Below are 25388 nucleotides of genomic sequence, written 5' to 3'. Positions count from 1 at the left end.
ATCATATTCACAGACTATTTCAATAGCCTAATGGATTACTGTAGGTTTTAATGTACATTTACTCGCCCACTATTCTTGTTGGCGAGTCTGGCTGTGACTAGCATTATCCTAATAAAGTTCAATCATTACAAAGCATAAAATAAATTAATATAATTTCGTTCAAACAATAAGATTGTAATACGTTAATATACTTGATAATTGATCAATTATACATTGGTCCCCCAGGAAGGAAACCTGATGTAAACAACCAATCAGGTCAACAATCACTTTTTAAACTTTAATTAATAGTTTATTTGCTAATTTTACTACTAATTGAACTCATGTAAATATAACTTGGTTTGATATCTTAATTGCAAATATCACAGCATATTCTCTCTTTATATCTTTTATTTAACCAACATGTTCTTGTGGCATACAACATAAGTTAAGAAGAAAGTGGAGGAGCTGTTGCAGGATCACAAATTAGAAGGCATAAATTCTGTACTTAAACTCATCAATTCAAGAACATTACACTACTTTAATAGCACTATTGATATGTTTATAGCACTATATATACAGTAGTACAGAGAATTTTTTTGAAAAAATGGGAAAAATCGATCAGGTACTTTTGTAAATAATTTGTACCATTTCATCAGAGTAGTACCGGTAATAATAATGTAGAATTGAATGTGGCACTTTGTTATGCTAAACCAGCAAAAACATTCCCTTCTTTTTAAAGCTATTATTTTGGGAATTAATGTAATTTAAGGTTCGGACTCACCTGGTGTAATACAGAAACACCGATGTCAGAAGCAGTGTTCACATCCGCTCCACGGTCCAATAAAATAATCACTGAAAATACAAATATCAAACTGTAATTACACTTTATAAGTCATTAAACCACAGTATTCATCTAAAGGGCAATGGTATTCATCTAAAGGGCAATGGTATTCCAATACTGAAGTTTAAACTGTATCCTGATGGATGAGGACACATGTTACAAATACAATGGCAACTAATTGGTTATCCGCAACGAAGTTGCAGGATAACCTCTTGTGATTGTACGAAATCATTCTGTATGATTTTTGTGTAACGCTTTTCTCTAAAACTCGCAAACATAACATTTCGGTAACTATCTTAACATATTGACATTTACGTAACGTCGTCAAGCGAAGCTTTTCATGACGTTTACAATTGCGCAACGTGACTTACGCGCGATTTAACGATTTTGTCGTATTTAACAGCTCGACAACCAAATAACATTTCAACTTGAAACTTTGCAAAAGTTTAATTTATATCATGCGCTAACTTTCTGTTGAAAAAAAATTGCGTGTTTTACACAAAGTTACGCGCGCACGCGCATTTAAAATTTCAAAATGCGCAAAATTAATTTATAATCAACTTTCTACGCGTTTCATGTCGTTTTAAGCATGTCAAAAATTCCCACGCGTGCGCACATTTTTACGTGTGCGGTGCACACGTAGTATTGAAAACGTACTTTTTTCGTGTGATTTATATTTTTCCAGCCTTTTAAGTAATTTTACCAAATTTTTAACAATTTCGACTTAAAGATACGTCATACGAGCACGTCGAATTGGACAATTTGCGCGCGTTTTTTATGAAAAGGTTAAAAAATTCGTTTAAAATATGCCTTTTTTTAAACAGTCGTAATTTCTAAACTAGACGGTCAACTTTTTGTGGATGGCATATTCTGGAAGTAGATGAGTTGTAGATATCGGATCAGGTATTAATATGGCTAACCGGACATTGTGACGTCATTGTATGGCCATGCGAATATAAAATTTAGGATTTTTGTATCTTTCGTCATAGCTCATCACATTGAATAGAGCGCATCTCCACTTATCCGTTTTCCATTTTCACCCCGATTTTGATTTTGTCTAGGTCAATCAAGTATCTTTCGCATGAGTTAAAAATATTTTAATTTTTTTGACGTCATCATGCCTAAAAATTTAAATCACGTGTGGCATTAATTTCATCTTTACAGTAAATTTTAATCTGTTATAGCTCGTAAGAATAAAATGTGATAATCACGATTAACATTTTTTCTGGAAGCTATTGGATTTTAGATACGAAATTATGTAAAAATGTTGCCAATCGGATGTTGTGACGTCATCATATGGCCAGTTAAATAAAAAAGGTCGTATTTTCATCTTTTGCGTCATAATTCATTACATTTAAAAGAGCGCGCATCAATATTTCACGTATTCAAATTTCTTCTACACGCTAATACGTTGTTGCTGAGATAATTTCCTTTCGGAATTGCTACCTTCGCGTTTCATTTTAAAACCGTCAACATGTTCAAAATTGCAATAAATAGCGGGTCCCGTAATTTCACCTATTCTACACTGTATGTGATATGGATACAGATTATACTGTGTATATACTATATATGAATTTAAATAATAAAATTCAGCAATAACAACATATCATATTCTTCAGTTCAGGTCATAATGCCAACGTGAACACTTCCTTTTGTCCTCAACCTATCCCCTTAATGTTAATGTCGCACCACTTGCGCGGCGGATAACCAAACTCGTCAAAGTGACGAGTTACATGTCTAGTTTATTAATTGTATTAGACTTTAACAAAATGACAGGAATTTGGATATTACAGTACATTACATATTATTTTCGTTCTGAGGCTGAGTGTAAACATTTATCAATTAAAAGACAAAATTAAGAAGCAACACGTACAGTATCTTCTGCAAAACTAATACAGTAGCAAGAAAACTTACATTTACTTGAATAAAATCCAACAATAGAATGCAATATCACAACTAACAATTAAATAACTCCATTTTTTTTTCCAGATTAATTGTATAACTTTTGGCAAATAATTCCACTAGGAAATCACCGGGGTTGTATAAATATATGACAATAGAAGACAAGCGCTTTAGCGTGACAACAAATAACAACTTAGTAGAAAAAAGTTTCTGAACAGCTGGTAAGTTCTGCTACACTACGCTGTGTATTGCGCTACGACAGAATGCTTGGAGGACATCAAGGGATATGACTGTCCCACTCTACACATTAAACCAATCAACTCGTAAAATCGATGATTAATCCTACTCTGATATCTTAAAATATTTTACCTCTCAATGCAACATTTTTGCTTTCTTTTTTGCCAGCTTTAAAAGTTGTTGTTTTACTTACACTTTGAGAATGTTAAAACATAATTAATCAGTAACAGTTGTTGATAATTTCCTTTTTGTGAACATAATTAGAGTTTTTACGGTTAGGTGAATTATCTAAAAATTATCCTATTAGCATTGTGTAACATATTAGCTGCAGAACAAAAATACACAAGACTCAGTAATTTTAAAATAGTTTTCCTCTGGAAATAAATACAGTACAATGATGTGTAAAAATGAACCAAGAAAAATAATTAAATAAATGAGAAACATACCTTCTTGATCATCAAATCTTGAAACTGCATCTCTGAATTTGTTGCAAACGTCAAAATTAACATTAAATCCTTTTTTGTTTTTGTTTTTCTTTTTAGACCGACGTGGACTGTCTTTGGCTTGCTTCTGCCAAGCGTTGAAACGTTTAATCTGATCTTGTCTAAATTTCTTGGCAAGTTTCAGTCGTTGTGTTCGTGGAAGATTTTCTAATAATGATTGTTCTATCGATTCCATTTTTTCTCTGCAAGAATAAACTTATTTTAATTATTTAAAAATAATTACACAAACCAGAAATGGTGTTGGTAGTCTATAAGTGCTAGCTTACCTGGATAAACCGACAAATGCCATATTTCTCCTCGAAGAGCGAGATATACTCGAAAAGTAGAAAATTCATTGAACACCCCTCTCTCTAAATGGTACAGTCCACAAACCTCAAGTGGGAACATCCCTACAATTCACCATCATCATTTCTCAAGACCTCTTGTCTGAGGGGATGGCGGGAGGGTGTTTATCCAGGTAAGCTAGCACTTATAGACTACCAACACCATTTCTGGTTTGTGTAGTCTATTACGTGCCTAGCTTACCTGGATAAACCGACAAATGCCAGTGTAGCACCGGACTAGGTACTAGTCGGCGGTGGGAGACAAGCTACCAATGAGCTTTGTGTGTCCATCACTGATGTGGCTACAGGCACAAGGTTTGCAGAGCTGTCCAAGGTAATGTGTTCACCATCATGCCTCTATGGAGAGATGGTGCACAACAGCGGCACTGGAAACGTTCGGTTTCTCTAGTCCGTGCATCGATATCTTTTTTTTTTTTTTTTTTAAAGCAAGATCTGGAAGCAAGACCTTGAGGCCGTACAGGAATCCACAACTCTTTAGTGGCTCCGACGGTATCCTTTTCAAAAGAGCACCTCGCTCACCGTGGGCTCTGATTCGATGCAGTTTCCCTCATGCTAGAAAACTTCATTAAGTACTAGCTGCACCCTCTACAATTACCTCTGACTTGGTTCTAAGGTAAGAGCGAACAACTTGCCTCAGCATTTACCTGGTGCCATCGGCGGTCCAAATGCTATTATAAGCAGGCTATAAGGGTGGGTGTGTGAGAGAGTGGCTAGGACGACGTTAACATCCCATCGAGGAATCAAGACCTTAACTGGAGGTCGTTCTGTGAACATTCCCCCGTATCATCTGAGTGATAACGGGGGATGACGAAATCGTGGAACCGTCTCTTAGTGTTGGCGTCACCGCCCCAATGGCGAGCCTATAGCCTGAAATGGTGCGGACCTGAAGACCTGACTCAAATAGGTAATGCAGGAAGGCGCATACTTGACCAAGGGTAACCAACCCTGGTTCTATTTGTTGGCGCCTGCACCATGTAAAGAAATGCTTTAATCGGCTATTGTAGACGGCAAGAGTAGATTCCCGACGAGATTTCGCCGCAAGGGCGGCAGGGCCATCTGGAATGCCTGAGTCTCGGAGCTGATCCCTGAAAATGGCCATACAGTTAGGCGCAGGGATTGTAGGTTCTGTAGTGAGAACAGAGCTCGGCCCTGCGTCAGCAGATCCTCTCGAACTGGAAGACGCAGGGGATGATCGTAGAGCAGGTCGAGAAGCAGTGGATACCACACTTGTCGAGTCCAGCCCGGGGCGATCAGAAGGACCCGGCAAGGATGGCGCTGAATGTGTGTCAGAACAGTTGGTATTAGTGAGATCGGTGGAAACGCATAAACCCATAGACCGACCCACGGTATGGATAGGGCATCCACCGCTCACGCACGTGCATCCCGAAACCTTGTGGAGAAGGTCGGGAGCTGTGTGTTGTCTGACGTCGCAAACATTTCTATATGAGGCCGCCCGAAGTGGTCGAATAACAGTGTGGCAATGCTGGGTAGAAGGCGCCATTCCGTGTTTGTGAGGACAGAGCGTCCGCAACAATGTTGAGGCTGCCCGCATTGTGGGCAGCCAAGAGTGTGATGTTGTCTACGCACCACAACATCAGAGTCCACAGGTGAAAGCATAACGTCGGGGACTTCGTGCCTCCTTGACGATTTATATATGCTACCCCTGATGAGTTGTCGGAATGGATAAGGACGTGACGACCAGTCACGCGAGGTCGAAGGGCCTTCAAGGTCCTTTCGACTGCACAGAGTTCTAGGAGGTTGATGTGGGAGCGCGCCTCCTCGACCGTCCAAAGGCCGGAGGCGCGGAGTGCCTTGGAGCAACCGCCCCAGCCTGTCTTGGATGCGTCTGTCTCTATACGGACGCCCGGCAAAGATTTTTGAATTGGCATTCCCACAGTCAACCTGCCTTCTACCAGCCACCATTTGAGATGCGTTCGGATGAAGGCATTCATCGGACCACTTTGAGTAATGAGTCTAAGTGCGGTCGGTAATAAGCCAGCAGATAAAGCTGTCCTGGTCTCATACACAGCCGGCAATACGGAACTAAGGCGACGAAGCTGGCCAGACATCCTAGTGCTCTGAGCCATTCGTAAACCATCGGAGCACGAACAGTAATTAGATTGCGTACTGCACTCATTGCAGACGTTATACATTGTTGGGATGGACACGCCAAGCCCGTCACGAGATTTATCTGTGATCCGAGATATAGCGGGATTGAGTCTGCACCAGGCACGACTTTTCCCGATTTATAATGAAACCTGCCTGTTCCGTAACGATAAGGACATATTGTAGACTGCTCATCAGTCTGTCCTTAGACTGGGCCACGACCAACCAATCGTCGAGATACATGAACACTCTTATGCCATGTTAGTAAAAGAATGTCGACAGCATTCTTACTATGCGTGTAAACACGCAAGGGCCGTTGGTTGGCAAAACTACGGATTGGTAAGTTGGTCATGGATTCTGAAACGCAACCAGCGTTGATCTGCCTCGGCGATAGGGAAGTGAAAGTATGCGTCTTTCAGATCTATCAAGGCCGCCCAGTCTTCTCGTCTTAGCCCCAACAGGATGGATGAGGCTGTCTCCACCTAAACCTGTGGGGCCGAAAGAACCGCTAGTCTAGACTCATAAGGTTCAGTATGGGTCGCCATCGCCCGTTTTTTTCTGTTAGGAAGACGGTAGACTCGTGTCCTGAGACAGCGCATTGTATGTCGACTTGTTCCACTGCCCCCTTTTTGGGCAGGAAAGAAAGACCGTGCAGACGCACACAACTCTTTTGTGGCTCTGGCGGTATCCTTGTCGAGCGAGCTCCCCGCTTACTAGGGGGCTCGTAATGTTAATTAACATAATGCAATAGCTGTGTGTAATTGTGGAGAGAAACCACCTGCTCTCCAGCAGGGGTCTCCCACACTCAGGCAAACCATCTTAGGCGAACCCCCCATTTGTCTGACCTTCGAGGGTACAGACTCCACCAGCATGTCACCAGAACCTGCAATCTCTGTTACTTTGCAATCTTGGTGTTGAACGTGCAGCCCTGTCTGATCTGCCTCGTGCAGAATACAGAATGCGGGCGTGAAAAAGTCTGAATTTTAGACAGACTTGTGGTGGCGGGCATGGGAGCGAGCACAGTGGCACCATCGGCGTGGGACCAAAAGCTATAATGGTTGCACTCTCTTTTTCTAGCAACCTCATCAGCAGCCAACAGGGTACATGTGTACAGGGTGGCTTGCTGCTTCTGCTTAACTCATACAGTAAGCAGAGTAGCCTTGATTTGTAGGTCCATGTGTTCTCCTTCAAGCTATACACTACTAGGGCGAACCTAGGTGCGTCAACTAGTAGCGCTGTCTGTGAAATCATTGTGGTTGCATCAAAGGCATACCAGTAGCTCAACACTGTGAGTACCTGCATTACTCAACAGGTAAATGCAGAAGTGCAATCTCGACCTAGGGTAAGCTAAGGTTTTACAAGTTGGCACTCGCACAGAATGTTTCTTATTGGCTGTGACAGACGGCAAGGAGACATACCCTGAAAAGTGTCAGGATCTGAGGTGCCGACACGTAATGCTCGAATTGTTCCTGCGTTAGAAGGAAGGCCAAAAAGGCTCTCAATCAAAAGATTAAGCCTGTTGACAATCCAGGAGAATGACTGGATAAATTGGGGCCTTCCTGAGCGGTGTATGCACAGCAAGTGAACAACACAAGCAACGCAGGAATGATAATTATCATTCTAACCTGCAAAAACCTACCCGTGCCTTCCACGATCTTCGCTCAGTAGAAGATAGTGTCGTCATTGTCGTAACCTGTAACAAGCCATGATCAATGACGAGGGAAGGCAATACCGAAAAGTACGGCCTGAAGGGAGGAATATTTTCGTTTTGAAATGGCCTCCAGCACTGCAAGGAACCAACATTCATCTTGCATGCTCAAAGAAGACACAGTGTTAGCAGGTGCGTCTGCAGCACAAATAAGCAATGCCTCAAAGATTGACTACTGTAGACTGTAAACTCTACATAAACCTCAGTACAGATGGTACAAATGTACCATGTACATGTAGTCGACCAGGCAACTCAATGAGCCAGGCCGGAGGTCAAATCTTAGATCAGAAAAGGCGAGTCAGTCGCAGCTGACCTGAAGGAATTTGCTTATATATATATATGAACAGACGGATCGATCTTGGAGAGAGGTGACTATGACTCCTGGGGACCAGACCTTTAAAGGTCTAGCACAATGTTAGGCCTCTTTGTCTAGTAAAACAGAATGCCTAGTCTTATGCAGCATGCAAGGACTGGAACTGCTCCATAAAGGGGGTAAGTTTGTCCTGCAATATCTAAGTCAGGCCTCCCCTATCGAAATGTGTTGAACAATAACTCAGGAGGCCAGCCCAAACAGTAGGTCTAAACACTATGTGAGGCCATAAGCAAGAACCGGAGCTGCCCCATAAAGGGGGTAAGCTTGTCCTGCAAATTCCAAGTCTAGTTCCCTATGAGATGCGAGAATGATAACTCAGAAGGCCAGCTCAAAAGATAAGCCTAATCACTATCTTAGGCAGTACACAAGAACAGGAGCTGCCCCATAATGGGGGAAGCTTGACCTGCAAGATTCAAGTCTAGGCCCAGATGTTGAATGATAAGAAGGTCAGCCCAAACAGAACTAGGCCTAAACACTATGTTAGGCCATAAGCAAGAACAGGAGCTGCCCCATAAAGGGGGTAAGCTTGACCTGCAAATTCTAAGTCTAGGCCCCTTAAGAGATGTTGAATGATTAGGAGGCCAGCCCAAGCAGGACTCCAGGCTTACATAGGAGTCTTAGCCTGCTACAGTTTTAGGCTTAGGCCCCCTATGCTACTGCAAACATCCTAGACAGTTGGCCTAGGAAAGTATATTTAAAGTCAAAATTATGACACTTCAATGAATCTCTAAACAAGAACAACTACTTAGCTTCGTGCGCATGTAGTAGCAATCTCAGTAACTTTCTTTGCAAACAGCAAATTCACTGTGAATTGCAAGCTCTTTGTCAGACATGTTTACTCTTTCATGTCTCGAAAAGAAATGAAGATGGTGAATTGTAGGGATGTTCCCACTTGAGGTTTGTGGACTGTACCATTTAGAGAGAGGGGTGTTCAATGAATTTTCTACTTTTCGAGTATATCTCGCTCTTCGAGGAGAAATATGGCATTTGTCGGTTTATCCAGGTAAGCTAGGCACGTAATAGACTTGACAACTTTCAAGACTTTAGTTATTTACCCGGGAAGTAAATTTGTGATATCTACTCAAATAATAGTCAACTTAGCCGGATAAGCCTGAAAATGGAAAGGCCCTGATCATATCATCAGGGAGATAATACATCTTCCTGATATAATCATACCCCCCACCCCCCAACAGTGGTTTATCAGTCTTCTATATATACTACCAGTAAATTCATTCATTCTCATATGACACAAGTGAAAATACAAGAAAATGAAAATAAAATGGAAACTATACTTACCACCACGCTTAATTCGTCTGTATTCTTAAGTAGAGGTGTATCCATACATAGTCAGCTTACACTTTTTAATCCACAGTAGCCTATATAGGTGGTATATTGTGTTGTACTAGTGTTGACAGTATTCAGTCTCCTTGGTTGTTGAAGCACCTGTATCAAGGATATGACCGTTGTATAAAACCTGTTCTGAAGTAGAATATAATAAAACCATAAAATACTAATCCTTATGTATTACTAATACATCCTGATTGTTTGTAAATATATAAAACATAAACACACCAACACGTCACTACTGCCAAATATAGATGTGCTGACACTACAATGTCGCAGCCCCTGATATGCCTCATTGGGTTACACTTGTTAACCCACTGACAATTAAAACAAAAAATAGACCAAAAGATGGTTTCCCCAACATGAATTCGTTAACTGCAATGGCGTTTTAAAAGACAAATTAAAATATACAACAGATTGGTATTTTCTGTACCATCTGAGAACATTATATGAAATTTAGTATAAAAACTAAAGATTAAATTGTTATATTGGAAAATGTTTAGTCTACTAAATGATGAGTATACAGGTTGAGGAGAACAATAGGTTGTGGTATTTTAGAGTGATGTTACGGTTGGTCAGTTCCATTGAGCTGTTTGCATAACAAGGGAGCCTTATAGTCCAGTAAAATATCACCTTCACCATTGCATAACGTTAGTAGTCAACGAGATTCTCACCGTAGGTTCTAAACATTATGTAAAGATCATTTATTGATGTTGCGTCGCGTAAAAGTTGGGATTTGTGGAGAAAATGAAGTTTTTATACGCAGTTTTTGCTTCCTTTCGTCGTGGTTTGTTTTCATCGAAAAATGACGTCATGGGGCATAAGTGAATGACACGCCATTGTCGACATTTGCGTTCGTATTAAAAAGTGAATTTTAAATGTACGAATATGATATTAATTATCTGTATTACATTGTATTATTATGTATCGCATATATAACAAGTCATTTTGATAAAAAATAAGTCAAATAAATATGAAAAACAAAAGAAAATTGTGATTTTTGCATGTCATCTAAAGTGACCTTCCATACAATGTGATAGCGCCCTCTATAAGTATTGATGATACACTCGCACTTCAAACTGCAAGCTTTTTGTTGTTATATTCATTCATTCAGAAATACAATTTAAGGAAGGAATCGAATCAAGGGCATTATTACTTGGTTTACTATATATTTATGATGTTTTCCCCAAAAATAATTACCAGTATGTACATTTTGCGAATTGTAGATGTACCGGCGGTATGAAATTAAAAAAAGCTGTTTACGCGGTCTGTAGCCTAACGATATCATAATAATTATATGTATAAAATAATTGTTACTTTTTTCTGATAAATCAGTATGAATAATAATGTTTACTTAGCGCTGCTTTAAGCACCATATTTAAAAAAAAGAAACAAATTGATTTAAGCTTACTTTTTGTCACGTTTTCGGTAATTAATCGTCTTCTTCGCTCTCACTATCTGATTCGTCACTGTTCTCATCATCCGATTCTGTTGGAAGAGGCCCCAGCAAATCGTTATCGCCAACGCACCATCCGTTATTGTCTTGAGGTTTTGGCAACTCTTAAATCGGCGTTAGTGCGAGCTTCCAGATCACGACTTGATAGTTCGATCGTGCGTCGTATATGTTGATGCAAGCATCTACGCGACGGTGGAAAGTTAGCTAAATCAATGTTTTTTAACACTGATTATCCGTCTTTTTCCTTGCATTTCCTGCGAAGAAAGTAAAATCTAAGTTCATCGGTACTCCTTGATTTCGATCGAGATCCAGCGATGTTTTTTTTTTATATTGTTACATTTTGTTTCGTCCATTATTGCAAAAGTCCTATTCGATACAGGCAGTGGCAGGAATTGACGAATAACCAATCTCACAGTTTAGCCACTGAAATCACCCCAAGTCGATGTAATGCCATTCTAGGGCTGCATGCGTTCACAAAGTGCAGCACGACCAGCGCTTTCAAGGGAAAAGGAAAATTAAAGGCCATTAAACTTGTCGAAAAATATCCAAAATTTGAAGAGGTTTTCAAGAAAGTAGGAGAAAGTTGGAAAGGAGAAGAAGAGTTAATGTTGGAACTGGAATAGTTCACGTGCCTGTTATTATATGGATTCCGTTCGAAAGCAAGGCGTAGGCCTACCGATGAACTTAGATTTGACTTTTTTCGCAGGAAATGCAAGAAAAAAAAACCGGAATAATCAGTGTTAAAAAAACATTGATTTAAAAATTAGCTAACTTTCCACCGTCGCGTAGATGCTTGCATCAACATATACAACGCACGATGATCGAACTATCAAGTCAGGATCTGTGGAGGCTCGCACTAACACCGATTTTACGAGTTGCCGAAACCCCAAAACAATAACGGATGGTGCGTTGGCGATAACGATTTGCTGGGGCCTTTGTGGTGTGAAAGCGAGATTCTTCCAACAGAATTATTGATCGAGCGATTGCCGAGAACGACTCCTTTAACTCGGATGATGAGAACAGTGATGAATCAGATAGTGAGAGCGAAGAAGACAATTAATTCATTTCATTTCATTTATTTCATTTCATTTATTTCAATATCATTATCGCAGCCTTAGCTGAATTACAAAGATATTTACATTTGTTCAATATTAAAATTTGTAAAAAAGTATAAAACCAATTAATTACCGAAAACGTGACAAAAAATAGGCTTAAATCAATTTTTTTCTTTTCTTTTTTAATAGGGTGCTTAAAGCAGCGCTAAGTAAACATATTCATACTGATTTATCAGAAAAAAAAGTAACAATTATTTTATACATATAATTATTATTATATCGTTAGGCTACAGACCGCGTAAACAGCTTTTTTTAATTTCATACCGCCGGTACATCTACAATTCGCAAAATGTACATACTAGTAATTATTTTTGGGGAAAACATCATAAATATATAATAAACCAAGTAATAATGCCCTTGATTCGATTCCTTCCTTAAATTGTATTTCTGAATGAATGAATATAACAACAAAAAGCTTGCAGTTTGAAGTGCGAGTGTATCAATACTTATAGAGGGCGCTATCACATTGTATGGAAGGTCACTTCAGATGACATGCAAAAATCACAATTTTCCTTTGTTTTTCATATTTATTTGACTTATTTTTTATCAAAATGACTTGTTATATATGTGATACATAATAATACAATGTAATACAGATAATTAATACCATATTCGTACATTTAAAATTCACTTTTTAATACGAACGCAAATGTCGACAATGGCGTGTCATTCACTTATGCCCCATGACGTCATTTTTCGATGAAAACAAACCACGACGAAAGGAAGCAAAAACTGCGTATAAAAACTTCATTTTCTCCACAAATCCCAACTTTTACGCGACGCAACATCAATAAATGATCTTTACATAATGTTTAGAACCTACGGTGAGAATCTCGTTGACTACTAACGTTATGCAATGGTGAAGGTGATATTTTACTGGACTATTATACTGAGTCATATAAAAGCACATTCACATCTAAATCTTATTACAACACACCTGAATAGATTTTTGTCGTCGTTTTATTGGAGGATTGTGTGGCCACGTACTATTCAACTATTACGTCAGAGTGCAAGTTTTGTATAATATTACTCCATGATTAGAGTGAGAAACCGGAGAGTAGGCCTACAAAGTCCGAGCATGCAAGTCATGAAATTCACGTAACCGTAATGTTTTTATTATTATCCAACCATTCAATTAAAAATGGAAAAATAAACTCACATTATGCAAAGTTCAGTAAACAACATTTACATTTTTTGCCACATTTTGATCAATAAAATTCAATGAAATAGAAATTGAAAATCTAATTGACTTTTTAAGCTCTGTTTACTTAAAAACTTCTATCCTCAAAACAACACTAGACTAAAGGACAAAAGACCGTTCGTTTTGTAGATAACGAACGGGTTATTTATTCTTATTACTATGTCAATTATTGATTCTACAGACCTCTATTACAAATCCAGCTAACTAAGTATTAAAAACACTTTAATATACAAAATAACCTGATATTTAGATAGAAAAAATATAGCGGCCACCAATTCAAAATAGGTTTGAGTCCACACTTTTTTTTATTTCATGTCATAGAACATGTTTACAAAATGGAGTCCACCCTTTTTTTTATTTCATGTCATACAAAATTTAGTAGGCCTACTTTTATTAAAATGTGAACGATCGACCTTAGAACACCTTACCAGATCGGATCGGAATATTCAACCTATGAATTATGTTTGTCTTTATCTTCGTACCGTGAACTAAATAAACTATGTTTGATTGTGATTACTAAGAAAATTATGTTATATTTTTGTTTTGTTTCTAAAAATATGTACACTACCGAGTTTGAATCCTTTCCAAGCTATTTTACCTCACTCCTGAAGACGATCAAAGCTTATTGATCAAAACGTCGAGGAACATCTTTTCAAAATTTACTTATTCGGAAACTTCTCTGTCCCAATTAGGATTACCCAAATTCATCTAACTAATTATTATTATTTCATGGATTTGTTTAATTACAACTAACCGATTATTCTATTATCAAGGACCCTCTGCTTTTTTATGTTTCTTTTTTGCGCGAAACTTCGTAAAGTTTATGAACGTATGAGGGCACTACACATCTGAGAACCATACTGTACCGTAAAACCTCGAAAAGAAAACCATGGGCTTCTTCTTTTTTTAGTACTGTTGAGCATGCTTCGATAGTCGCCACAGGTTGACTTCATCATCAGTATATGAATGGATGATTGGGTGGAAACATAGTTGATCATACCCAGATAGTATACCGCTTTGATTGTGCGATCATTCGGGAAACGCCTCACGAGGCACTCGGAATCAAAGTCTTACAATTTTTAAAATTATTGCAAGAAAAGTATAATTAAATTAAACACTTAAGCTTGGTTCTCACTAGGATCATAGTCAACTTTCTATTGACTATGCTATAGAGGATGGCCTACATAAGCCGCAACGCAAACAAATCAAGTTGGAAATCTTATAGCTTTCGATTGGTCAATTCGCTTGCGTTGCGGCTAGTGGGAACCAAGCCGCATAAAAATTGCGTGCCGCTGATTTAAAGAGTTTAATACAGTCAGCCACAAGTTTAACTGGACTGGACGACTCTGTCTACACTATCTAACTAGTTTGACAAAAATGTGATGTAATAATAATGGACACGATGATGTCATATTTAGGCATATCACTTTTTGTCACTTTTTTGTCAATTTGTTTGTTACAGTGACATAAAGGTTGATAGTGTAGACAGAGATTAAGAACTATCTGTACTTTCTGAAGACGTAATATTATTCAGAGCGTCATTCTGAGGACTGGAGCATTCTCTACTTCTCTACGGAGCGCCATTTATACCTTTATTTACTTCCGAAATAGAAATAGTACTACGGTAACTGCTCAAGTGGATCACATTTGGCACCGGTGGAGCACAGTGATGTAGAATAGAAATAAATCACTAAATTAAATACATTTTCATATATTAATACACTGTGCTCAAGTGGATCAAATTTGGCACCAGTGGAGCAGTGATATAAAATAGAAATAAGTCACTGCATTTTCGTATGTTAATACACTGTGCTCAAGTGGACCCAACAACTTCATCCTTTGTGTTCCCTTTAGCAGAGTCAATGTTCTTTAAAAGGGTTAGGCCTACATCAGTAGATTAAGTTTATCTTATAATAGTTTAGTCCAGGCCCATCCCCATATTGACATTTTTAATTCCAATCTTTATCTGTTTCGTCGTAATTTAAGTGTTTCGGAGTTGTCTTTGTATCTGTTAAACCAAGCTGTAAGTGGCGGATTTGTTTCTGCTGTTGTTTCTGGTTTAAAAAACTAGAGACTTAATATTTAATTTCATATTTCAATGAATAGGTGCACTTTCCGGAGAAAAGCTCTCAATTTTAAAAGAAATTGAATTTATTATTTTCATTGAAGGTGTAGGCCTACGAAACGGTTTGGTATGCCGTACGTTGTTATGCAATGGCTGTGCAGGTGTAGTGGGAAAGATGCTATTGTTTAGTCATTCGCGGTCAACACGCCACACTGTTAAATTTAGATTTTGTTAATCAATGTTGCTACATTGGTAGCGAAATGTCCGATTCATGCCCAAGTTATTGTATTTTAATATGTTATGAATACACGTTTATGGTAGTTGGTGTGTATGGCCGCACCGTCCCAGAATAAACATGTTTTAAACAGATAGTTTGTCTCCGATGGTTTTTGTATTGATGGAGAGTGAAATAAGATAAAATATATGAAACTAATTTTTCTTTTGCATTGCGGATGGAGTAACCGATATTGAACTTATATACCAAGTTTGAAATATTTTTTAAATCCAGAAGTATTTTTTTCTTGATGTTTTTGTATGTGACTATTTCCCTGTGCTCAACTGGCGCCAAATTGGATCCACTGGAGCACAGTGTATTAACATACGAACATTTCTTTTGTAAAAAAAAATACTCCTTGATTTCAATATATATTTCTTGTTATATTTTTAATTTAAGTTGCTCAATTTACAGGAAAAAATCGAATTCCTAACCGGTTTTTTTTTTGTAAAAATCGTTATTAGAGTTTAACATATATTGTGTCTGAATTGTATGTTTTTTCGTAAGTATTATCTTAAGCAAACGCGAGTTATTAAAATCACTGATGTGGCTTGAAACTATTTTTTCTTTTGGTTCACGGATGGAGTAACCGATATTGAACAAATATACCAAGTTTGAAATATTTTTAAATTCCAGAAGTATTTTTTCTCGATGTTTTTGTATGTGACTATTTCCCTGTGCTCCCATTGGTGCCAAATTGGGTCCACTTGAGCACAGTGTATTAACATACGAAAAGATATTATAATTAATGACTTTTTTCTATTTTATATCACTGTGTGCTCACTGGCGCGCGCGCCAAGTTGGGTCCACGTGAGCACAGTGTATTAACATACGAAAAGATATTAAAATTAGTGACTTATTTCTATTTTATATCACTGTGCTCCACCGGTGCTAAATTTGGTCCACTGGAGCAGTTACCGTAGTACTATTTCTAATTCGGAAGTAAATAAAGGCATAAATGGCGCTCCGTAGAAGTAGAGAATGCGCGATCGTCGAAATGTCGCTCTGAATATACCTCAATATTCTATTCTTTAATCCATAATAATAATAACTAATAACTTTATTTGAACAGACGCTTTTAGAACAGCGGCACACGTTTTATGACGGTGCGTTCAATAAGTTTAAAGAAAAAGAAAAGGAAATGAATTATACAATAGTTAATTAACAAATTAAAGTATGAAAATAAACTTTAAGATCAACGAATACAGTAAACACAAATAGTAATTTAAAAAGATTTACAGAGATGTAGGCCTACACCAGTCTTTCTCTGCAACATTAAATACAATATATAGTGAAAATTAATAAACAAAATTATAAAGCAACAATGCAAATTAGCTCTTTTTTAACTCGGATCTTTTTTTCCAGGCAACTTTAAGGAAATCTTACAGTATTTGTCAAATGCTGTCAAGACAGCTTTACTAGGATCCAAGTTAATATCTCCCCCTGAAACTATTGTAGTTTTTTTATTAACATCACCATTTATAAAATGTTCCCATGTTGCAGACTCATTCAAATTTTCAAGGTCATTATTTAGCTTCACTAATTGGATCTCCCTTATAGCATTAAAAGCTTGGCAATTAAATAAAAAATGCTGTACATTTTCTATTTCACCACACTCTGACATATAGTGCAGTGGCCAGATATTTCTTTAGACCATTTACAGGTTCGTCCATCTAGAGGTAAAGTGTTGGATCTTAATTTAAATTTTAAGCTTGCACCTGTGAAATTGGTTTTATCAAGAAGATAACTCTCAAGGCTAGGACTTTCTTTTAGTTTGGAGTAATTAATCTTCAAGGGATGACATTTGGTTTATATTATTTAACCAATCCAAAGTCCATGCTCTTATGAAATGACGCATCACGACCCCAACGTCAGACCAAAACTAAACAAACAAACAAACAGCAATGGCGACTTCCATTATTCGGAACGTGTTCAAGTTTATGAGGGTTTATTCCTTTGAGTCATCAACTTGTAGAAAAAGTATGTATAATGTAGTATATTTATAATAATATATGTTTTAAGATAGATAGCGCAAAACTCTGTATTAAGCCTAACTAGCCTAGTACTAGCTAGGCCCTCGCTCGAGTCTAGCCTAAATAAACTGTCTAGCTAGACTAGTAATAAGGGCCTACTACTTCTACTATTACTACTAGTAGGCCTAGTACTAGGCCTAGTCCTAGCTAGTAGTAGTACTACTAGCCTACTATTACTAGACTAAGCTTGGACTAGGCTAGGCCTAGTAGGCCCACTACTAGGGCGCCTTTCTAGCCTCTAGTTAGGCCCCTACTAACTAGGCCTAGCTAGCCTAGGCTAAAACAAACTAACTAGGGTAGGCTAGAGCTAGACTAAGCCTAGCCTCAAATTAGGCATTATTATATAGCCTAAAAAAGAAAACCAAGCCTATCTATGTTTGTAATTTTTATTATTTAATAATTATATTATTATTAATAATTTCAGATTTGGTTATTTCATGCAGGAGAGCATACAGTTTTAAATTAACCATTTTAAAAAATCCCTTGAGATGTGTTTCACAGTCACAGATAAACAAGAAGCCTCTGTCAACACATTCATTAGATGACGATGTACAGCAGAATCATGGAGATGACACTGCTGAGGTGTTTGAGCCTATCAATCCAGATAAAGGAGCACAAGAACTACTTTTAATCAAACCACCTGTTCAGCCAGAAAATCCGAGATGTGTCCGAGCTGCAATAATTGGCACTCCGAATGCTGGAAAATCAACACTTGTAAATACACTTCTTGGTAGAAGGGTAAGAAAGCTAGTGATAAACCAATTATTTGCTGTATAACAACAGTATTCAAGTATTTAAGTATTCTTCTGAAAATGGGACTTTGCATTATTTGTGTACATGGAATGCCATGGCATGGGTTTTTGGATTTAGATAAACTGCAAGAAACATCCTTCTAAAATCACCCCACTGATACATACATGAACCTATTTTATACAGATATGTGCAGTATCAAAGAAAGTACATACTACACGTCGCCAAGCAACAGCAGTGCTGACAGAACGGGATACTCAAGTGGTAAGGATAAAAATGGAAATTGCTTGGAAACCACTCTATAAACTTCCTGGATGAAATCCTCCTTTTCGACAGCTATAATGAATGAACAAACTACTCTGTGATATCTAATTTTGACAGAATAATTAACTGTTTATTTATGTGGGGATTAATCTAATCATGTGATAATTAAATACTGCCCCCTATAGGTGTTGCTGCCCCCTATAATTGTAACAGTCTTTTTCAAATGATTTGCTTTCTTTTGTATTCATGAACCGGTCAAGGAAGCAGATAGTTTTGTCTCTTACTTAATTAAAGATCTGATTAAAAGGTAATTACTCTACTTTATACATATATTACTTTGTTATACATTTATAAGATTCTGTTATGTTTAAGAAACATTAATGTTGTATTTTAAGATGATTGCATTCATAGGCCTAGACATTTGTTTTGGGTTAACCTTGACTCATGGAATGTGCAGTTAGGAAGCCTATTGAATAGTATTGTGTTACAATCTTTGAACTAGGATTTTATGCCATATAATGTTATAATATAATTATACTTTTGTGATAAACCTTCTTTGTATTAACAAAATATGTTTAGATAGATTTAGTAATGTTTAGTTTATAGAAGATAGTTTCTAGTTAACAGTTTGTATAAAATAGTTCATCCTACAGTTCACACTTGATTAATTTGTACACACGAGGCTACCATGCTCGTGATAGATCGTCATGTAGTGCGCCCTCTATTTATCATACAAAATGGCTGCGCCCATGGATTTGTTATTGTTTATATATTTTACACAAACCTAAGATTATAACTCCTTGATTCAATGAATAGACTAAGTTTAGTATTCAAATAGTGTGAGTAAATTCCAACATGCATTTGTTCTAGTAATATAATAGTAATATTCAGGCACTTATGATGCAATTGTGTAGGTAATTAATTAGGTATTTGTATACTCTAACAAAGTATACAGAGGCTGTTTAGGTAGACGTGCCGTTTGACGTAATAGTCGCAGTCCTCAGAGAGAATCCTTTTTATTAGAGTCGCCTGTTAAGTGAGGTCGTTACTAAGAATTGGCTTGTATTTTAGAATATTATTTACTTTTGTTTCTCATTGTATTTATTTTGTGGTTTTCAGGACCATACTGATCTCTATTGTTATGCTAAAAACAAATTAAAACCAAATACACCACCGGACCGTGGTAAAAGTGAGAAAAGGCGTGTTTTTCCTTTTGTGTTGTCGTCCACATCCTTACAATTTGGTGTCAGAAGTGGGATCGTGGATCGTATTTGGCTTTAACATTAGAGATCAGTGATGGCAAGCAAGGCATCGTTGCGAGATGTGCAGAGGACGGTTGATGAGCTAAGAGCCGAACTAGAAGCAACTAGGCGTGCTGCCCATGGGAATGGAAACACAGTATATGTTCTCCCAGAGAAGAAGATGAGACACTTTGTGGGAGCCGAAGGGGAATGTGTAGAGTCCTTTGTTGAAGACGATGGTACTGGGGACGTTTACCCTGACTGGCCTGATGATGCTGGCATTGACTCTGAAAATGCTGAAAAGATTCTTCTTGTTGTGAATAATATTAAGTTTGAGGACAAACTCAGCTTAAACAGGGGAGTGTGGGGATTAATCTAATCATGTGATAATTAAATACTGCCCCCTATAGGTGTTGCTGCCCCCTATAATTGTAACAGTCTTTTTCAAATGATTTGCTTTCTTTTGTATTCATGAACCGGTCAAGGAAGCAGATAGTTTTGTCTCTTACTTAATTAAAGATCTGATTAAAAGGTAATTACTCTACTTTATACATATATTACTTTGTTATACATTTATAAGATTCTGTTATGTTTAAGAAACATTAATGTTGTATTTTAAGATGATTGCATTCATAGGCCTAGACATTTGTTTTGGGTTAACCTTGACTCATGGAATGTGCAGTTAGGAAGCCTATTGAATAGTATTGTGTTACAATCTTTGAACTAGGATTTTATGCCATATAATGTTATAATATAATTATACTTTTGTGATAAACCTTCTTTGTATTAACAAAATATGTTTAGATAGATTTAGTAATGTTTAGTTTATAGAAGATAGTTTCTAGTTAACAGTTTGTATAAAATAGTTCATCCTACAGTTCACACTTGATTAATTTGTACACACGAGGCTACCATGCTCGTGATAGATCGTCATGTAGTGCGCCCTCTATTTATCATACAAAATGGCTGCGCCCATGGATTTGTTATTGTTTATATATTTTACACAAACCTAAGATTATAACTCCTTGATTCAATGAATAGACTAAGTTTAGTATTCAAATAGTGTGAGTAAATTCCAACATGCATTTGTTCTAGTAATATAATAGTAATATTCAGGCACTTATGATGCAATTGTGTAGGTAATTAATTAGGTATTTGTATACTCTAACAAAGTATACAGAGGCTGTTTAGGTAGACGTGCCGTTTGACGTAATAGTCGCAGTCCTCAGAGAGAATCCTTTTTATTAGAGTCGCCTGTTAAGTGAGGTCGTTACTAAGAATTGGCTTGTATTTTAGAATATTATTTACTTTTGTTTCTCATTGTATTTATTTTGTGGTTTTCAGGACCATACTGATCTCTATTGTTATGCTAAAAACAAATTAAAACCAAATACACCACCGGACCGTGGTAAAAGTGAGAAAAGGCGTGTTTTTCCTTTTGTGTTGTCGTCCACATCCTTACATTTATAATAAACAAAATTCAATTTTAAAATTCTTTTTCAATAGATCATTTTGGATACTCCTGGAATGGTGAATATGAGTTCAGCTAGACGGTAACAGTTTAAAAAAAACATATTTAAAAAAAAATTCAGTAGTAGTAGTAGATATACTAGATGTTTCTATTGAGTAGAAGGCCCTCAAATAAGTTTAAGACTGTGGATTAACTCTACTGTACTGTCAACTTCCTTCAAAAGCAGAATTATATCAATATTTCTTTTATTATTATTAGCCATGCTTTGCCAAGAGAGCTGATTGTATCACCCAAGTCTACTCTGTCAATCGCCGATTTAAGTAAGTAAATTACTGAATACTGAAAAAAAAAATCAAAAACTACAAGAAATTAATAATCATTTGTTTATTGTATTCTAGTTTTATCATATTTGATATGTTTATAACATCTTATATTACAGTCATAGTGATTGTTGATGTAGCTGATAAATGGACATGTAAGAAGATCAGTACGGACATTCTCATAGAACTTAACAACTTTAGAGAAACTCCTTGCATTCTGGTCTTAAACAAAGTAGACATGTTAAAAAACAAACAGAGCCTTGTGGAACTAACAGCATTATTGACAGATGGTATCATTGAGGGCAAAGCAATCGAAATGAGTGATAGATTGACTCAGAAACTTCTTAAAAATAGAGGCTTCAGAAATAAGTACTTGCAATACAAAGGATTAAGTGAAGAAACTGAATTAAATAACAAGAAGGAAACAGAACTTGAGGTGAGTGAAGGAGAAGAATCAGAAGGAGGACTTGATATTGCCTCTAAAGAAGACAGACTATCAGAACATTCAAAGAGCTTTGATGGGGAAAACAGTTTAGAAGATTTGAAAAATGAAAGTTTACATAATATGAGCACAAATAACCACTTAGATTCTGAAGAATTGTCCAATCATCATCTAGAAAAAAGTACATCAAATCGTAATGACGAACAAATTGTTTTTGAGAATCATACTATTGGATTAAACTCAGAAAAAGCAGAATTTCTAAATCAATATATTAACAATCTAAATGGCATATCAAATGTATATCGACCAAAAGAAACGGACAACACTGATGATGGAAAAAACCAACAATTGGAAGCCAATAGAAGAAAAAGAGAGTTGTTTAAGGAATTTAAAGGACGAAAAGGATGGCATCTCTTTCAAAAGGTTTTTATGATTTCAGCCAAAACTGGAGATGGTGTCCAGGAATTGAAGGTATCAATCATTAATTTGTTAAAAAATGTTATATGCACATCCAACAGCGAGCACAAACTCGCCAATTACAGGATGGATAAACTATTTTATAATTAATCATGCTTATGAGGCTTAGGGAGTGGAGTTAAAGTCACAACCCTCCTGGCACTAGGTCAGGATTGAACCCCGGACCTTGGAATTGGAAGGCAAGCACATTAACCACCAAGCTACAGCTCCGTTGATGGATTTGATATATTTTTTCATTTAAGTATAAGTATATATTTTTGTATAATTCAACCCAAAAGTTGCAATAAAAGTATTTTATCAGTTTATCCGTTTACAGCTCCACTGCCTTTTCAAACTGATGCATGTTAAAATGTCAATGTTTTTGTTTATTAATTGGGTCTTGATAGAAAATTGAAATTCACAATTATTTTTATATTTTATTTATATAGGAGTTTGTAATTGATAAAGCTACGCCACAAGAATGGGAGTATCATAAGAAAGTAGTTACAGATCTTAGTCCGCTGCAGATTCTTGAAGATGCCATTAGAGAACAACTTTTGGAATGTCTTGAACAAGAAATTCCTTACAACATTGATCAGGTGCGATTTTAAACAATTGTCGTCTTTATTGTTTAAAGGTCGAATAAACACTACTAAAGTTAGGTTTTCTGTACACCGTGTGTTTCCAAAAGGAACAGTTTGGGTGAGAATGTTTTGACGTTTTGGTAGTTATGCTACAACCCTTTTCTTGTCTGTGTCTTTTTTCAAATTATTATACAGTACTTTCATTACCTTGTCTGACTATTAGACTTTTAAGCTGTTACAAGCTGGTACTTGGTTTATATAATTTATGTTTTCTCCATGCATTGTATTCATGATACACTGACAGAGACTAATAGTTCTTGATACATTTTCATATTCCTGTAACTGCCAAATTCATTTTTTTTTTCTGCAGCGAAATTTGTACTGGGATTATGACGAAAGTGGTACTTTGCTTATTAACCAGAAACTTATCTGCTACAAAAAGTCACATTATGTAAGTACTGGCTGTTGCTAGTTTTGTTTTTATGATGAATAGTAATATGATTACATTGATTATGACTTAAATGGTTAATTGATGTTTTGCTTCTGATAATGTATTTATTTTTACTGTATACACTGAAAGAATTACTTTGTAATTTGTTTGCAAAGGTTTCTCCATGTGCATAAGTTACCATTACTTATTATTAGTAAGTAACATCTGACCAATCAGCTTACTTCCCCTGAGTATGACGATATGAATATTAAAACATGCAATGATTATAAGATGATGATGAGAACTCCTTTTATTTTTACAGGGATCAATTCTGCGAAGGATCCGTACAATTGCTAGATTTAGTGAGCAAGACCTCATGGACGCATTCCACTGTGATATTATGCTGAAATTAAGCGTTGTCTTGGCAAAATAGTTTGATTCCAATAAGCGCACAAACAGAAACAAATGTGCTGTGAAATCTTCTGGGATTTACAGATCAGCAGCACCGATGAAGAGAACTTGGGACAACTTCCTTCTGGTGACAGTTTTCTGGAATTAAATGATACGATGTACTGTCAATTTAAACATAAAATTAATTATATGGTGATGAATAAATGTACATACATATCTTAAAATAAAAAAAAATCTAGTACAGTAATATGAAAGCATGTTAGATGCTTGTTTTCAGTGGAGCTGTAGTTTGGTGGATAACATCCTTCCCTTTCAATTCCAAGCTATCGCTTTTGGAAGCACATGAAATATGTTTTTTAAAAACAACAATATCAACTTCTGAGTAAATAACAAAATAACATTTTAAAAATAAGTAGCCCTTATTTAATTCTTTTTTTTTCTCAGAGTAATGTATAGAGTATAGTACAATTGAATGAACATAATTTCATTCCATAAAAGAATTTGGATATTAAAATAAAAATAAATTAGCTATGTATCAGATGATTTATTTGAATAAAGCTCTGTCTACACTATCAAACTAGTTTTGACAAAAAAATGTGATGTGCCCAAATATGGTAGTGATATATGACATCATCATGTTCATATATGTGCACATCACATCACATAAAGTCTGATAGTGTAGACAATGCTTAAGGCGATAAAACTTATTTCTGGTGACACAACAATATTTAACAACATTTAAACAATATTTAATAAAATATTGTTTCAATCCACAATATTATAGTTCTCACTGGCGAACATTAATTAATTCTGATTGGTTTCGAAATTATCCACGTCACAAGATGAATATTATTACGCACGTGCGATTCGCGCGCAAATAATGAAAAAACGTAGTGTACCGCAATATAAAACAAACCCTAAATAATTGCGGGCAAGAGGGTTCCAGAACCGCCTCGTACCGTCGAGGTCGAGCTTGTTAAAGGCCAGGTGCGGGCAAAAAATTTCTATTGATCATACATTCCAATAATTATCGATCTATAGTTTCCCCTATGTTTCATAATTTTTGGGATTTTATTTGTGTTACACGAGCTTGTTGAAAATAAGCACTTTCTTATCAGTGGGGGGATAGTTCAACTTACACAGTAAAATCTCTATTCTTTTATACACAAATTTTGTAAATAGAGAGGCATTAATAAAGCTATGAAAAATAAACGGTGTGGTAAAAAATGTTATCAAATGACTAAATATAGGTAATATAACTTGAATTTTACATTTCTAGTATTTTTATTCAACTTCAGATTTTTATTTTCATGCTAAAGCAAAAAAATTATCCACCGTATATCCACCATCTTTTTTCACCTTCTAGGGAGTCACCAGAAATGTTTTTTTTTTCTCTTTTGTGGTTAACCACCACCTTTATTCATTCTTTCATACAAATTTCGTTCACATTTCATTTTCATACATTAAATTTCTGTTTTCTACTTTTTTCGTTATTTTCTGATTTTTACTCTTTTAGCCTTTATACATATAGTGGTTTG

The 25388-nt window shown here is 36.4% G+C and overlaps 2 protein-coding genes across 3 annotated transcripts in view; one reads left to right on the top strand and one right to left on the bottom strand.

Annotated features, from left to right (window-relative positions):
• Positions 1-9498, bottom strand: part of LOC140050136 (unconventional myosin-XVI-like) — a 48385-nt gene extending 38887 nt beyond the window's left edge. For both annotated transcript variants that reach the window (XM_072095189.1, XM_072095190.1), the window contains exons 1-3: positions 9290-9498; positions 3406-3644; positions 761-831 (exon numbers count right to left, since the gene is read on the bottom strand). In XM_072095189.1, coding sequence (XP_071951290.1) covers positions 761-831; positions 3406-3637 — 303 coding nt within the window. In that variant the 5' untranslated portion in view covers positions 3638-3644; positions 9290-9498. The remainder of the gene's footprint in view (positions 1-760; positions 832-3405; positions 3645-9289) is intronic.
• A 7822-nt stretch (positions 9499-17320) lies between these two features.
• LOC140049019 (GTPase Era, mitochondrial-like) lies at positions 17321-24322 on the top strand. The gene is made up of 9 exons (XM_072093829.1): positions 17321-17428; positions 17906-18219; positions 18418-18495; positions 21243-21289; positions 21466-21527; positions 21647-22440; positions 22875-23024; positions 23380-23460; positions 23762-24322. Exons 1-9 carry the CDS (start codon positions 17353-17355, stop codon positions 23870-23872), a joined length of 1713 nt encoding a protein of 570 aa, XP_071949930.1. The 5' UTR covers positions 17321-17352; the 3' UTR covers positions 23873-24322.
• Positions 24323-25388: the final 1066 nt, after the last annotated feature.

The sequence above is a fragment of the Antedon mediterranea genome, chromosome 5 (genome assembly GCF_964355755.1).
Source record: "Antedon mediterranea chromosome 5, ecAntMedi1.1, whole genome shotgun sequence".
NCBI lineage: Eukaryota > Metazoa > Echinodermata > Crinoidea > Comatulida > Antedonidae > Antedon > Antedon mediterranea.
This window is presented reverse-complemented; position numbering and strand designations above follow the sequence as displayed.